At 40.9% G+C, this 15,343-nt stretch overlaps 1 protein-coding gene across 4 annotated transcripts in view; it reads right to left on the reverse strand.

Annotated features, from left to right (window-relative positions):
- The window catches only part of GTF2H1 (general transcription factor IIH subunit 1), a 53,410-nt gene that overhangs the window by 27,195 nt on the left and 10,872 nt on the right, over positions 1 to 15,343 (reverse strand). For 3 of the 4 annotated variants that reach the window (XM_025355490.1, XM_025355491.1, XM_025355492.1), the window contains 6 exons: positions 14,491 to 14,659; positions 11,162 to 11,354; positions 8,933 to 9,098; positions 7,565 to 7,658; positions 5,734 to 5,883; positions 5,536 to 5,615 (listed from right to left, as the gene is read on the reverse strand). In XM_025355490.1, the coding sequence (XP_025211275.1) occupies positions 5,536 to 5,615; positions 5,734 to 5,883; positions 7,565 to 7,658; positions 8,933 to 9,098; positions 11,162 to 11,354; positions 14,491 to 14,644 (837 nt within the window). In that variant the 5' untranslated portion in view covers positions 14,645 to 14,659. The remainder of the gene's footprint in view (positions 1 to 5,535; positions 5,616 to 5,733; positions 5,884 to 7,564; positions 7,659 to 8,932; positions 9,099 to 11,161; positions 11,355 to 14,490; positions 14,660 to 15,343) is intronic. The other variant, XM_025355493.1, reaches the window with a different exon arrangement.

The following is a 15,343-nucleotide window of genomic DNA, read 5'->3' on the forward strand; positions in this document are numbered from 1 at the left end:
TCTTGCTCAGTCGCCCAGGCTGGAGTGCAGTGGCGCGATCTCAGCTCACTGCAAGCTCCGCCTCCCGGGTTCACGCCATTCTCCTGCCTCAGCCTCCCGAGTAGCTGGGACTACAGGCGCCCGCCGCCTCGCACAGCTAATTTTTTGCATTTTTAGTAGAGACGGGGTTTCACCGTGTCAGCCAGGATGGTCTCGATCTCCTGACCTCATGATCCGCCCGCCTCGGCCTCCCAAAGTGCTGGGATTACAGGCGTGAGCCACCGCGCCTGGCCGAGATTATGTTTTAAAACATGTACTGAGTGCATGCTACTTGCTAGACCATGTAGATACAAAATTGATTAAGACCCCATGCCATAGAAGCTTAAATACTAGTTAGTGGGAAGCTGGGCTGGAGAGAATTACTAATCAATCCTACTGGAGAAGAGGGTTTGAAAAAGCTACAGAGAAAACCATAAGATAAACTGGTGCTTGCCAAGTAGATCCAGGAGACAACAACATTTCAGGGAGAGGAAACTGCTTAAACAAAGAAAGAGGCACTGTGGTCCCGATTATTTGGGAGGTTGAGGCAGAAGAACTGTTGAGCCGAAGAGTTCAAGTCCAGCCTGGCAACATAGTGAGACCCTGTCTCTATTTAAAAATAAAACAAAACAAAAGCAAAGAAGCAACGTAGCACATATTGTGACATGAGACTGTATATGGTTCAATATACTGAGAAATAATGATGGTCCAGGAATTAGTGAGGCTAAAAAGGTAAAAGATCATAAGACTCACATGTGCTGGGCATGGTGGCTCATGCCCGTAATCCCAGCACTTTGTGAGGCTGAGGTGGGTGGGTCACCTGAGGTTGGGAGTTCAAGACCAGTCTTGGTCAACATGGTGAAACCCTGTCTGTACTCAAAATACAAAAATTAGCTGGCTGTGGTGTGTGCCTGTGATCCCAGCTACTCAGGAAGCTGAGGGAGAAGAATTGCTTTAACTCAGGAGGCGGAGATTGCAGTGAGCCGAGATCACGCCACTGCACTCCAGTCTGGGCAACAGGGCGCGACTCCATCTCAAAAAAAAAAAAAGATCCATATGCTGTTCATCCATGTATCAAATAATTACTAAGTGATTATTACTACATGACATGTACTGGGAACAGGCCAATAAACAGAACAAAGTCAGCTTCATCAAGATTACACTCTGACAGGAGAGTGAATGGAATTATCAAGTAAAACAAGGTAAACAAAACTTTTTTTTGAAAGTGGAAAATGTTATTGAAGAAAATAGAGGGTAACATGATGAAGTGACTGAATTTGCGGGTGGTCAGAGAAAGCCTTTCTGATGAAGCAACTTTTTTATTTTTAATTTTAAAATTTTTATTTTTTTTTGAGACAGGTTCTCACTCTGTTGTCCAGGCTGGAGCACAGTGGCCCAATCACAGTTCACTGCAGCCTTGACCTCCTGGGATCAAGTGATCCTCCTGCCTCAGCCTCCCAGGTAGCTGGGACTAGAAGTATATACCACTATGCCCAGCTAATTTTTAAATTAAAAAAAAAAAAAAAAAGTTTAGAGATGGGGTCTCACAATGGACTCAAATGATCCTCTCACCTCAGTCTCCCAAAGTGCTAGGATTAAAGGCATGAGCCACCCCACCCAGCGGGAAATGACATTACAACAGATATCTAAAGATAGGCAGAAGCTGGTTAGGGGACAAGCAGCTAGAAGAACAGTTAAGTGCATAAGCCCTGAGGTAGAAAAAGCGTGGCATGGAACTGAAAGGTTATTATGTCTAAGGCATGAATGAGTGGAAGTGCCCCATCTGAGAAGAATGCAGGAGCCAAATCAAGCAGTCTTGTAGGAATTTTGATTTTATTCTAAGTTCAATGAGAAGATAATGAAGAATTTCATATAGGGGATTATTAGGATCTGATTTGTATTATAATCCTTTCTCTTTTTTTTGAAACGGAGTCTTGCTCTGTTGCTCAGGCAGGAGTGCAGTGGTGTAATCTTGGCTCATTGTAGCCTCTGCCTCCCCAGTTCCAGCGAGTCTCCTGCCTCGGCCTCCTGGGTAGCTGGGATTACAGGCATGCGCCACCAGGCCTGGCTAATTTTTGTATTTTTAGTGGAGATGGGGTTTCACTATATTGGCCAGGCTGGTCTTGAACTCCTGACCTCAGGTGATCCACCCGCCTCAGCCTCCCAAAGTGCTGGGATTATAGGCACAAGCCACTGCGCTTGGCCTATATTATAATTATTACTGCTAGAGGAGAATTAACTATAAAAGACAAGACAGCAAAAATAAAGGTCAGTTACGAGGCTAAGACAAGCAAACAGGCCAAACATGATGATACCATAAACACAAAAGGGTGTAAGCGTCTGTGTAGATCCCACAGATGAGAGGTGTATTGTATAAGGCTTGCTGATACACTGAATGCTGGATGTAACAGGAGGAAAACATGGCTGGCTGCAATGGCTCACGCCTGTAATCTCAGCACTTTAAGAGGCTGAGGTGGAAAAACAGCTTGAGCCTAGGAGTTCGAGACCAGCCTGGGCAACACAGCAAGACCCTGTCTCTACAAAAAATAAAAAAATTAGCCAGGTGTAGTAGCCTGTGCTACAGTCCTAGCTACTCAGGAGACTGAGGCAGACTGCTTAAGTCCAAGAGGTCAAGGTTGCAGTGAGCCATGATTGTGCCATTGCACTCCAGCCTGGGTGACAGAGTAAGCCTGTCATAAAAAAGAAGAGGAGGCCGGGCGCGGTGGCTCACGCCTGTAATCCCAGCACTTTGGGAGGCCGAGGCGGGCGGATCACAAGGTCAGGAGATCGAGACCATGGTGAAACCCCGTCTCTACTAAAAATACAAAAAATTAGCCGGGCGCGGTGGCGGGCGCCTGTAGTCCCAGCTACTCGGGAGGCTGAGGCAGGAGAATGGCGTGAACCTGGGAGGCGGAGCTTGCAGTGAGCCGAGATCGCGCCACTGCACTCCAGCCAGGGGGACAGAGCGAGACTCCGTCTCAAAAAAAAAAAAAAAAAAAAAAAAGAAGAGGAATAATTAAGGAGACTCGCCAACTCCCAGGTTTTTGGTTTAAGCAAACTGCAATGCTTTTTACTGAGAGAGAGAATACCCATGGAGATAGGTTTATGAGGATGGGAATCAAAGGTTCCATTTTACATGTGAAGTTGAGATGCCTTTGAAATAACTGAGTGGAGATGTCAAGTAGGCAGTTAGAGCTCTGCAGTCAAAGACAGACTATAGTTACCCGGGATTCATCATTATGTAACAATAATTTTTTTATTTTTATTTTTACTCCCTCCCCTGTTCCCCATATCTAGTAAAGTAATGGAATAGAGAGAATGCATTCAGGAGGCTGGAAATCATAGCCTATGACAGTTACTACTATCAGAAGATTGATAAAGGAAGAAGGAACACCAAAGGAAAAACTGCATCAACCAACATTTGTAGTAAAAGGATTGGTTATATAAATGTTGATATACCCATACCATTGGAATACTATGCAGGAATCTAAAAATACAGATAACAACAGTATGGCCGGGCGTGGTGGCTCACGCCTGTAATCCCAGCACTTTGGGAGGCCGAGACGGGCGGATCACGAGGTCAGGAGATCGAGACCATCCTGGCTAACACGGTGAAACCCCGTCTCTACTAAAAAATACAAAAAACTAGCCGGGCGCGGTGGCGGGCGCCTGTAGTCCCAGCTACTCGGGAGGCTGAGGCAGGAGAATGGCGGGAACCCGGGAGGCGGAGCTTGCAGTGAGCTGAGATCCGGCCACAGCACTCCAGCCTGGGCGACAGAGCGAGACTCCGTCTCAAAAAAAAAAAAAAAAAAAAAAAGAAAACAACAGTAACGCCTATTACCTACTACTTACTACGCACTAGGCTCTTTTAACTCATAGAAATCCTGTAAGGCAAGTACTATTAGCCTAACGGGGGAAAAAAAAACCCCAAAAAACTGGGCTTGGGCCGGGCATGGTGGCTCACACCTGTAATCCCTGCACTTTGGGAGGCCGAGGCAGGCGGACCACTTGAGGTCAGGAGTTCGAGATCAGCCTGGCCAACATGATGAAACCCTGCCTGTACTAGAAATACAAAAATTAGCCTGGCATGGTGGCATGTGCCTGTGATCCCAGCTACTTGGGAGCCTGAGGCAGGAGAATCGCTTGAACCCTGGAGGTGGAGGTTGCAGTGAGTCGAGCTCATGCCACTGCACTCCAGCCTGAGCAACAGAGTGAGATCCCATCTCAAAAAACAAAACAAAACAAAATAAAAAAACCAAACTGGGCCTGGAAATGTTAGAAAATATCAGAATCTAAGTCAGCTAGTTTGGTTTTAAAGTCTATGTTTTAAACTATGGGATAATTTATATAGATATTGATACTAAACAAAAGATAGTTATAAATGTACATGTACAATATGCCATCATGTTTATTTTAAAGCCAAAAAAAGCACTAAAAAAGTCTTTTCCTTCATAGTAAGTTGTAAGTCTAAGTGCCGCTAAGCTTTATTTTCTCAGGATAATTAAAGAGGGCCATGTTTGTATAGATTCTTCTGGAATTATGAAAGGGTAATGTCCTGATAAACTCACTGTATGATGAAAATATAAATTGAAAATACATTGGCCGGATGCGGTGGCTCATGACGCTCAATCCCAGCACCCAGCACTTTGGGAGGCCAAGGTGGGCAGATCACCTGAGGTAAGGAGTTTGAGACCAGCCTGGCCAACATGGCAAAACCTCATCTCTAGTAAAAATACAAAAATTAGCTGGGTATGGTGGCACGTGCCTGTAATTCCAGCTACTCGGGAGACTGAGGCAGGAGAATGGCTTTAACTTGGGAGGCGGAGGTTGCAGCGAGCCGAGATTGCGCCACTGCACTCCAGTCTGGGCAACAGAGTGACTCTGTCTCAAAAAAAAAAGAAGAGCAAGAAAATGAAAACTCAGAGTAAAGGGAATAACTGAGGAAGACAGGTTCTGGCCTAGAAGACAGAGGTAGTGATAAAATTATCCTTGATCACAACAGGAACCACCTCTTTCTCTGCAAGTGGATAAATCTGTAGGTCTGGGGTCATGATGCTGAGGTAGGTAGGTCATATATGATGGCCTACTTGCTGAAACACTGGGGTTGGAGTGGTGTAAGCGTCATGAGATTGCTTAACGTTTGGCAGATAGTAAGCAATCAACAAATGTTTGTTATCTTCCTTATTTATTAATTTATCCACATTTCTTTAGATTAAATGTTAGCTAGAGCATAAAGCTGGACTCATTACATTAAGCCTTTATTATTACTAGAGAACTGCGGATGAGGGAGCTAGAAATTTATTTTTAAAAAGTTTTAGCAACTCACACAGGAATTTCATTTCTTCCAGGCAATTTTAATGGCAAACAACGCTATTTCAGAGCTCTTCCGATAAATCACTTCAAATAACAGTATTTTGCTTATTTGACATTCTCACAAGTGGAACAGGTCTACACTTAAGACAATGTTGAAGACTAGAAGAACTCTTTTCTCTCAAAACTTCTTTTATTGCTTCTTACCTCATCTAATGGTTTATCTTCCAAAGCTGTTAAATCTAGTAGTGGGTTTTTCACTCCTAATGAAACCATTGTTTTTAGGCCTAGAAAATCAACAAAATAAAAAGTTCAGCATGTCTTATCTGTCTCAGAAAATTAACACCTATAATGTCTAGAGGGTGACAAGTTAAATACCAGGGTCTATCAGAGATAAACAGTTACCTTTTTCATCTATTTTGGCACATTCTGCAAAGAGATCCTTTGACCCTGTATTCAGCCGATCCCTGTGAAAATAATGGGACTGGAAAAAACGTGTCCAGAATTCCTTCTCTGTCATGTTGTGGGGAACATTTTCTGCATATTTCATTTTTACTGTGGGGGAAAAAAAAACCCACAAGAAAATATATACTGAATTTCTATTTTTAAAACCTCTCAAATTAGATACGGAAATACAAACCATCAGCAAAATCTAGACCATAAAGCTCTCAATTCTACATACTATATATTATAATCTCATTATAAACATGAAATGTAACTTGAGAGATTAGGCAAGGCATGACCTCTATAAATCTTACAAATTACTAACAAAACCTTATTTGCACCAACAGAGTAAGGTTTTGAAGTTTTAGTAGAAATACCAAGAATCTCAGGAGTCAGAGCTGAGTTGGCTTGTTTGCTCATTTATATATGTGCTCTCTCAATCCAAGGCACCATATTAGCTGGTGGGGAAAGAAAGAGCTCAGTAGCCACTGGACTGTCAGCTCAGCACTCCAGGAGCTTACACTCTAGGCAAGCATAGAGTTCAACAGCATTGTTTCCTGAGCTCTGAGTTTAAATTTCTAGGTCTGCCACTTTCTGTGTGACCCTGAGCAAATTACTTAATCTTTCTGTACCTTGGTTTCCTCATCTGTAAAGTAAGAGTCATAACAGTACTTCCACTTCATAGGTGTACATGATGATTAAATCAGTTACTATAGAAAAATAACTTAAATAGTGTCTGGCACATAATAAACACTACACAATTATGTTATTACCAGAAAGATACAAAAGAGCCAGGCACTATGGCTCAAGCCTATAATCTCAGCACTTTGGGAGGCTGAGGCGGGCAGATCACTTGAGGTCAGGAATTCAAGACCAGTCTGGCCAACAGGGTGAAACCCCACCTCTACAAAAAATACAAAAATTAGCTTGGCATGGTGGCACATGCCTGTAGTCCCAGCTACTTGGGAGGTGGAGGCAGTAGAATCACTTGAGCCTGGGAGGCGGAGGTTGCAGTGAGCCAAGATGGCGCCACTGCACTCCAGCCTGGGTGACAGAGCAAGACTGTCTCAAAAAAAAAAAAAAAAAAAAAAAAAAAAAGAAGAGGGTCTTGTTTTGTTGCCCAGGCTAGTCTTGAACTCCTTGCTTCAAGGGATCCTCTTGCCTCAGCCTCCTGAAGTGTTGGGATTACAGGTGTGAGCCACTGAGCCTGGCCAGGATTTCATAAAGGTGGCAAGGAGGTGATGCTTGAGCTGAGTCCTGAGAGAGAGATTCCTAAGGACTAAAGGGGTGAGAGTGGTGAAGAGGGAAGAGAGAACAGAATACAGCTTAAGAGAGTACTGCTTAGTCAGAAGAATGACAGACGCACTGGCTCTCACCCTTGTCTGCACATAATAAATCACTGAGGCTGGGGTCAAGGAATCTATACTTTTAAGATGGCATCTGCATGGGAAGTAATTTGTGCGTTAGGAAGGTCACTCTGGATATGGTACGAAGGATGATCTTAGTAGTATAGACAGACTCATTTATTGATGTCTCTGCAGAATGCCATCTCATCAGGTATGTTGCAGGCTAAATAAAGTTTAAGAACCACTGATGAAAAGTCGTATCAGTGAACTGATGACAACACATTATTTACTGAGCCCCTAGTATCTACTGTATGTCAGGCACTGGGTAAAGTACTTTACGTAATTTATTGCACTTGATCAGGAATGTGAAGCTTTTTATTTTTCATTGATATACTACAGAATACATCCATATATTTTAACCATCTGAAAGAACTGATTCTTCTTACCTGCTGGATAGGTCCTAAATATGGACTCAATGATATCAGAAGTTAAATTATATCTTAGACCGTTACAGCCATCGGTCTGGGGCCGGACATCAGCCTAAAACAAAGTCCATACACACATACACGTTAGAACATCAGGGAAAGATCGCTAAGGTCCCAGTGGACACTGGACAAAGGTAGAAAAAAAAATTTCTAAACTAACTGCATAGACAGAGAAAGTCCCTCACCTTCACTTTTTGCACAGAGGCAGGACTCAAAGAAGCCTGACTTGTTTCTCACGGTCTTAAGTGACCTATAAAATCTGCTTCTTTGGAAGTCTAATATGGTCAAATAGGCATGTTTAAGTATGAAAGTAGAGAGGTGGTGGAGCTTTAAGATAAAATTTGTATAGTCATAAAAACCACTACAAACCTTGGTTAGTAAATAATTAAATTAACATTAACTGACTGGCTTCTTTGTGAAACGCCTTATTAATTCGCTTCACTAATAAACATCCAAAAAAGATACCAAACATACAAATAGTATTCAAAATTTTGTTGAATGTGTCAATACTATTCTGGCTCCACCAGAATACCAACTGACTGAATTCCATTCTATAATTCCATAGATGAGGTATATCCAATTTTTCTAATATAGTTTACAAATCTTACATTTTCCATAATACAGTCATGATACATTTAACTTTATAAGTAAAATATGGCAAAGATTGAAAAAGGCACCAGAAAGCCCTAAATTTGAAAATACTCAAAAAAGTATTAGTCCAAACTCTTAAAAGAGTCATTTTCAAATTCCATTTGACTACCAGTATGCTAGGGTCAAGTCCAAAGGCCAAGAAAACATAACTGGTAAAAAGAAACGTAAATTTAAAAAAAATCGTACATATTTTAAAAACAGTTTGGAAGAGGGCTGAGTGTGGTAGCTCATACTTGTAATCCCAGAGCTTTGGGAGGCTGAGAAGGGAGGAATGCTTGAGGCCTGGGATTTGAGACCAGCCTGGGAAATACAGTAAGAGCTGCCCCCAACTCTATAAAAATAAGAAAATTTAGCCAGGCAAGGTGGTGCACACCTTTAGTCCCAGCTACTTGAAAGGCTGAAGCAGGAGGATCGCTTGAGCCCAGGAGTTTGAGGATGCAGGGAACTATCACTGTGCCACTGCACTCCAGTCTGGGTGACAGAGTGAGACCATGTCTTTTAAAAATAAACAAACAAAAATAATAATAGTTCAATAATAACGAAGAATACCGTGGATACTCAATTTTCCATTAATTTCCTTTAAGGAAATGCTAAATTTAACAAAAGGAATAATGGTCTTAAGACGTATATTGGGGTTTGAATCTTTATTTTCTTCAGAAATCTAGAAGGGTCACATACCAGAAATGCAGCAGAAATGCCAACATCCTGCTTATGATTGGATGTGGAAGAACTATCTGTTGCATTCACATTTAAACGATTGGCCCAGAATTCCTCAGCACTGATCACTTGACTCACAACAAGGTCTTTATAAAGCTGAAACAAAACAGGATCTTCTTGCAGCATTCTGTAAAGCAGAATATACTGAATATAACTGAACTTCTAGAATAAAACACCATTTAGGTACATTTTAAAAAGATTTTGGCAACACAAAACATTGAAACACACTACTTTTATTTTGTGATGTTTGAGCAGCAGAGGTCATTCAGTTCACTTTTCAGTAATTAAGAGCAAAATACCCCACATTTTTGGAGGAACAAATGACGTGGTAATAAATGGAGGCAGGTATAAAGGAAAGATTAAACCCTTTGAGGGCATGGGTTTGATCTTATTCATCTCTGTATCCCAGTGATTCAAAGATCACCACGTCTGTAGTGTACTGTCGTCCGCTGGTATCTGAAAATGCTCAAGTCCCTTAGATAAAATGGTATATTTACATACAAGCTGCACATATCCTCCCATATACTTAAATCTCTAGATTATTTATAATATCAAATACAATGTAAATAGTTGCTATACCGTATTTTTACTTGTATTATGTTTAATTATTGTATTTTTTTTTCCCCAAGTACTTCTGATCCAAAGTCGGTTGAATCTGTGAACGGAGAAGTCCTGGATATGGAAGGCTGAATGTATTCTCTTTCACATACAAAAGTAAATGGGCAGGAGAGGAGGTATGCTTGAAATTTTCTAGGAGTGAAGTTTTTTTTCTCTTTTTTGAGACGGGGTCTTGCTCTGCCACCCAGGCTAGAGTGCATTGGCATGATCTCAGCTCACTGCAGCCTTTGCCTCCCAGGTTCATGCAATTCTCCTGCCTCAGCCTCCCGAGTTGCTGGATTCCAGGCACGCGCCATCACACCCGGCTAAGTTTTGCGTGTGTGTGTGTGTATAAATTTTTTTTTTGTAGAGGCAGAGTTTCACCATGTTGGCCGGGTTGGTCTTGAACTTCTGACTTCAAGTGAGTCACCCACCTCAGCCTCGAAAAGTACTGGGAATACAGGCATGAGCCACTATGCCTCGCCTTCAGCAATGGATTTTTCATGGTGCTAAGCATGCACAGATATAAGCACTGATGGCCTGAAAGATACTGGTGATGGAATAATTCATAAGGAAATTGTGGCCAGGTGTGGTGGTTCACACCTGTAATCCCAGCACTTTGGGAGGCTGAGGTGGGCAGATCCCTTGAGGTCAGGAGTTTGAGACCAGCCTGGCCAACATGGTGAAACCCTGTCTGTACTAAAAATATAAAAATTAGCCGGGAGTGGTGGCGTGTGCCTGTGATACCAGCTACGTGGGAGGCCGAGGCAGGAGAATTGCTTGAACCCAGGAGGCGGAGGTTGCAGTGAGCTGAGATCACGCCACTGCACTCCAGCCTGGGTGACAAAGCAAGACTCTGTCTCAAAAAAAAAAAAAAAAGAAAAAAGAAATTCTCATTATTTTACATACTGTCTCACTTTTTCAGTGTGAATTCTTTTAGGTTTCTTGTTCATAAGCATACTTCCAAAGCCTTGGCATCTTCTCTGTAACAGAGAACTGGGAAAATAAATTAAAGAACTTCAGCACCTTCCAATCTCCGCTCTGTTCCTAAGCAGATCTTAGGTGTGATGCAGTTAATTCAACTTCTGGGTTTCCATTCTCACTTGCCTGAAGTCAAACAAGCAGTAAGATTTTAAAGCTGAAAACTAAACACCAAGGTAAAGACACTAGAGCCCATATTTTCCTACATTACAGTATCATAGCAGAAGCGAGGATAGATGGCCGGGCGTGGTGGCTCACACCTGAGGTCAGGAGTTTGAGACCAGCCTGACCAATGCGGTGAAACCCCATCTCTACTAAAATTACAAAAATTAGCTTGGTGTGGTGGCACACACCTGTAGTCCTAGCTACTTGGGAGGATGAGACAGGCTAATTGCTTGAACCCGGGAGGTGGAGGTTGCAGTGAGCCAAGATCGTGCCACTGCACTCCAGCCTGGGTGACAGAGTGTGACTCCGTCTCCAAAAGAAAAAAAAACCAAAACCAAAACCAAAACAACAAAAAAAGTGGGGATACCTAACAAGCTATTACCCTACTAGGAGACTAGAGAGAACCCAGTATCTATCTCTTTCGAAAGGCTATTCTTTTCCTCCCACCTGTTCTTTTCTTCCAGTTCTTTATTTGCTTTCCTCTTGAATTTGGGCAGCAGCTGCTGAAGAAGGTCCTTTACTGCATCTCGCTCTTTCACTGCTGTGCTTTCATTGGAAAAATGGAAGTTAGTTGTGTCCCCTGCATGTAGGACCAGCTGAAGCTGAATTTTAGCTTTTCCTTCTGGACTAATTTTCTGGCCTAAAAAGAAGCATGAGGGCAGTTAGATGATGACACTCACACTGTGGGAATAACCATACAATAAGTTACTTTCCAAGAAGATTCAGGATTCCTTTGGGCTTTAACTGCCCTATTCCAATAGTGATGCTTTTGCAGAACGCACAATTCTTAAATGATCCCATGTAACCAGAGCATGCTCAACAAATTCACTAACACTCTGCTTCCTTCTTCGGTACTCTTTTCATGCAGCACTTCTCACCCACTGCTACTACCTCCAGATATTAATGGGCTTTCGTTTCCATTCAACTAGGGCAGACCTCTTTAAAGCTTTCTGAATGTATTTTAAACAAACTGCCCCAAATCAACATTATCATTAATAAAAATGACTTATCATGATCCAAAAGACTGCAAAATGCGGCCCATGGTTTATTCATTTTGCAAGGGAAATATGTAATTTTATATTCAAGATATCTGGTGTCACCACTTTAATAAAGTAATCAAACTTAGCCTCACTAAAAGTGAGATAACCTGACACTATATGCTTTCTGAGGTGATGGAAGAGGAAGTGAGTATCACTATGTATGTTATTATTCTTGCACAAAATGTTTAAGCTGAATATATTCAAGCCTTTAGGTCTGATTTTTAGTTTATAAAAAAATACAGGTATACGGGAATAAATTAAAACCTTGAGGAGACAATCAGAAATATTCGGAATGTTTGATATTTGACAAGGCTACACCCTGAAAGGGAATAAAGAAATGACAACTACAGGAACCTACATTGGATACCTTTTTTTTTTTTAAACCCCAAAACCACAACTATAAATATCATTGAGACAACCAATGAAAATGTAACAATGGGTATTTTTTATTAAAATGTTTTCAGTGTGATAATGGTATTACAAGCAATAAAAGTGCACACACAAATAATAAAGCAAATATGGCAAAACAATAAATGTAGTATCTAGGTAGGGCATATTACATAGGTTTTCACAGTACCATTCTTTAAAATTTTTTGTAACTTTGTCAGCTATGGTAAGAACTACTGCTGATTTTCACCTTAGTGAAAATCAATTTCAATTGCTTCTTTCAGATGTGGGTATTCCTTCAAATATTCAACTTGAAACTGTTCTGGTGCAAATTTAGTTTTGGGTATGCACTGCTTTCACCAATAACTGAGAAGAACTGTAGAGAAATTGGAGATGGGCATACTGTTTATTGTACACTGCAGTTATCACAATGTGCGTGTGTATTACAAAGCTATGGGGCTAGCTTCCCGTTTGAGAGAGATGCTAGTACTCCTAATTTATAAGTCTACTGTTATAGAAATGTTAGTAGCTATTAGCTACTAACAGAAATTTGTAGGGCATTCTCACAGAAATACATATACATATATATATATATATATATATATATATATATATATATATATATATATTTTTTTTTTTTTTTTTGAGAATAAGTCTCACTACAACACCCAGGCTGGAGTGAGTGCAGTGGTGCGATCTTGGCTTACTGCAAGCCCCGCCTCTCGGGTTCATGCCATTCTCCTGCCTCAGCCTCCCGAGCAGCTGGAACTACAGGCACCTGCCACCATGCTCAGATAATTTTTTTGTATTTTTAGTAGAGATGGGGTTTCACCGTGTAAGCCAGGATGGTCTTGATCTCCTGACCTCGTGATCCGCCTGCCTCGGTCTCCCAAAGTGCTGGGATTACAGGCGTGAACTACCATACCGGCCAGAAATAAAGTTTTAAAAGGAGGTACTATTACCAGGATAGTGGACAAAAGACCATAAGGCTTAGGCAGTACTGAGCTACGATGAATTTTAAATAGCATTCTTTTTTGAAAATTAAGATTCTAAATTATTTCAGTGGAGAAAGACAGGGATCTTGGTTATTTCCTGCAGCAAAGCAGAGGTAAGTCTTTGGGGCAAGGCAGCGGTTTGTATACAAAGCAATTTATAAATTGAGCACTTGCAAGTTGAGGGTTGTCCGTTTTGGGGGGTATCACATTGCTTGAAATTATCACAGAATTTTATTTAGGAGAAGAATCTTATATCCAGGGAAATAAATGAATTCAATTAATGATTATTTTCAAGGAGTTGTTGCCTTAAGTTTCTCCTAATCAAGATCTTTTTTTTTTTTTTTTTGAGATGGAGTCCTGCTCTGTTGCCCAGACTACAGTGCAATGGCGTGATCTTGGCTCATGGCAACCTCTGCCTCCCAGGTTCAAGTGACTCTCCTGCCTCAGCCTCTGGAGTAGCTGGGATTACAGGCGCATGCACCACTCTCGGTTAATTTTTGTATTTTTAGTAGAAATGGGGTTTCACCATGTTGGCCAGGCTGGTCTCAAACTCCTGACCTCAGATGATACACTCACTTTGGTCTCTCAAAGTGCTGGGATTACAGGTGTGAGCCACTGTGCCTAGCCCATGCCTGAAATTTATAAAAAGAAATTCTTCCATCTACATTCACTATAAGGTTGGGTCTTCTCAACAGAAGATGGCCACATGAACAAAGATCAGATAACTTGCCTAACTGGTACAATTTTAGCAAAGGAAAATCTGGCATCATCTATCAGCATTTTAAATGCATAAACCTGGCCAAGCATGGTGGTGCATGCCTGTAATATAATCCCAGAACTTTGGGAGCATGAGGCAGGAGTGTTGCTTGAGGCCAGGAGTTTGAGACTGGCCTGGGCAACACAGCAAGACTCTGTCCCTACCAACAATAACACACAAAAAAATCACATCAACTATTAAACAGGAAATTCTTTGCAGAAATGTATCCTATACACACAAGCTTGAAATGATATTACTGTAAACACTGCAATAAAAAAATTCTGGAAACTTCCTAAGTGTCCAACCACAGAGGGCTGGTTAAATACATGATGGTATATTCATTTAGTGGAGTATCATGCAACTCTTAGTGTGTGGAGATCTTAGTGTGAGGTAGATTTACATATTATACATAAACCTGTACCTGTTCTATTATTAAGTGAAAAGGCCAGATTGTAAAATACCCCATTTTGTAATTATTTCTACATGGTTGATTTTTGGATATAAAATAAAACACAAAGATTATTTATATAACCTTTTTATAAAATTACTAGCAACTATGACATACAAATACATCAGAACTTAGTATAGCTGACTTACATTTAATATCCGCATACATATGGCTGATTGTAAATCTATCTTTGCCTTCAGGTGCCCAAGCAATTCTTTCTGCCATGAGGTATAGAGCTCCATCCTGCTTCTTTTGACGCACTTTCTTTACAATCAGCAAAACTTCTTCAGATGAGGTTGCCATGGTGGCTAGAAGGTGCTAAGAGAGAAAAAAATGATGAAGAAAAAAACTATCCCACACATCAATTAGGGTTGAATTTGTTGACTTCTAGAGTCCCTTTCAAATATAAAATCTAAATTGTAGGAAATTAACAGGAAAGAAGAAAGTCTCTTTTCTCATTCAAAGTGGAAGATAAAGCTGCATGGCATCATTCCTCTACAATTACATTTTATTTTGCTCATACCACAAGTGTAAATTTATACAACACTTCTATGCTAATGAGTATTATCAATTTATTTTCCTCAGTTACATTCTTAAATTATACATACACAATTTGCAAATGTGTAGTATTTTATACAGTCTATATTTACAATTGTAAAACTTTAGAATTACACAGTCGTATTTATTATTTAGTTTAAATTTGTTTCAATTGAAACTAAGGTCTGCAAGATTTGTGGGGTCTTCCCAGAACCACTCCCAGAGCTAAAACCATACCAAAGTTTGCTGATTTCTGGTCTGTTTCTTCTGTATAAATAAAACTGAGAGAACTAAGTATTTAACACTTCACATGCTAATTTCCTATCTTTTAACATTCAAATGTCTTCAACTGCTCTCCAAGTCTTGGCCATGATTCATGGGTATAATGCCTAACTAGTAACCTAGGAAAGAGTCTGGTCCCTCCAACTCTTATCCCCCGCCTCTGGGAATCTTAAATGCCCAATC

Source organism: Theropithecus gelada, chromosome 14 (genome assembly GCF_003255815.1).
Source record: "Theropithecus gelada isolate Dixy chromosome 14, Tgel_1.0, whole genome shotgun sequence".
Taxonomy (NCBI): domain Eukaryota; kingdom Metazoa; phylum Chordata; class Mammalia; order Primates; family Cercopithecidae; genus Theropithecus; species Theropithecus gelada.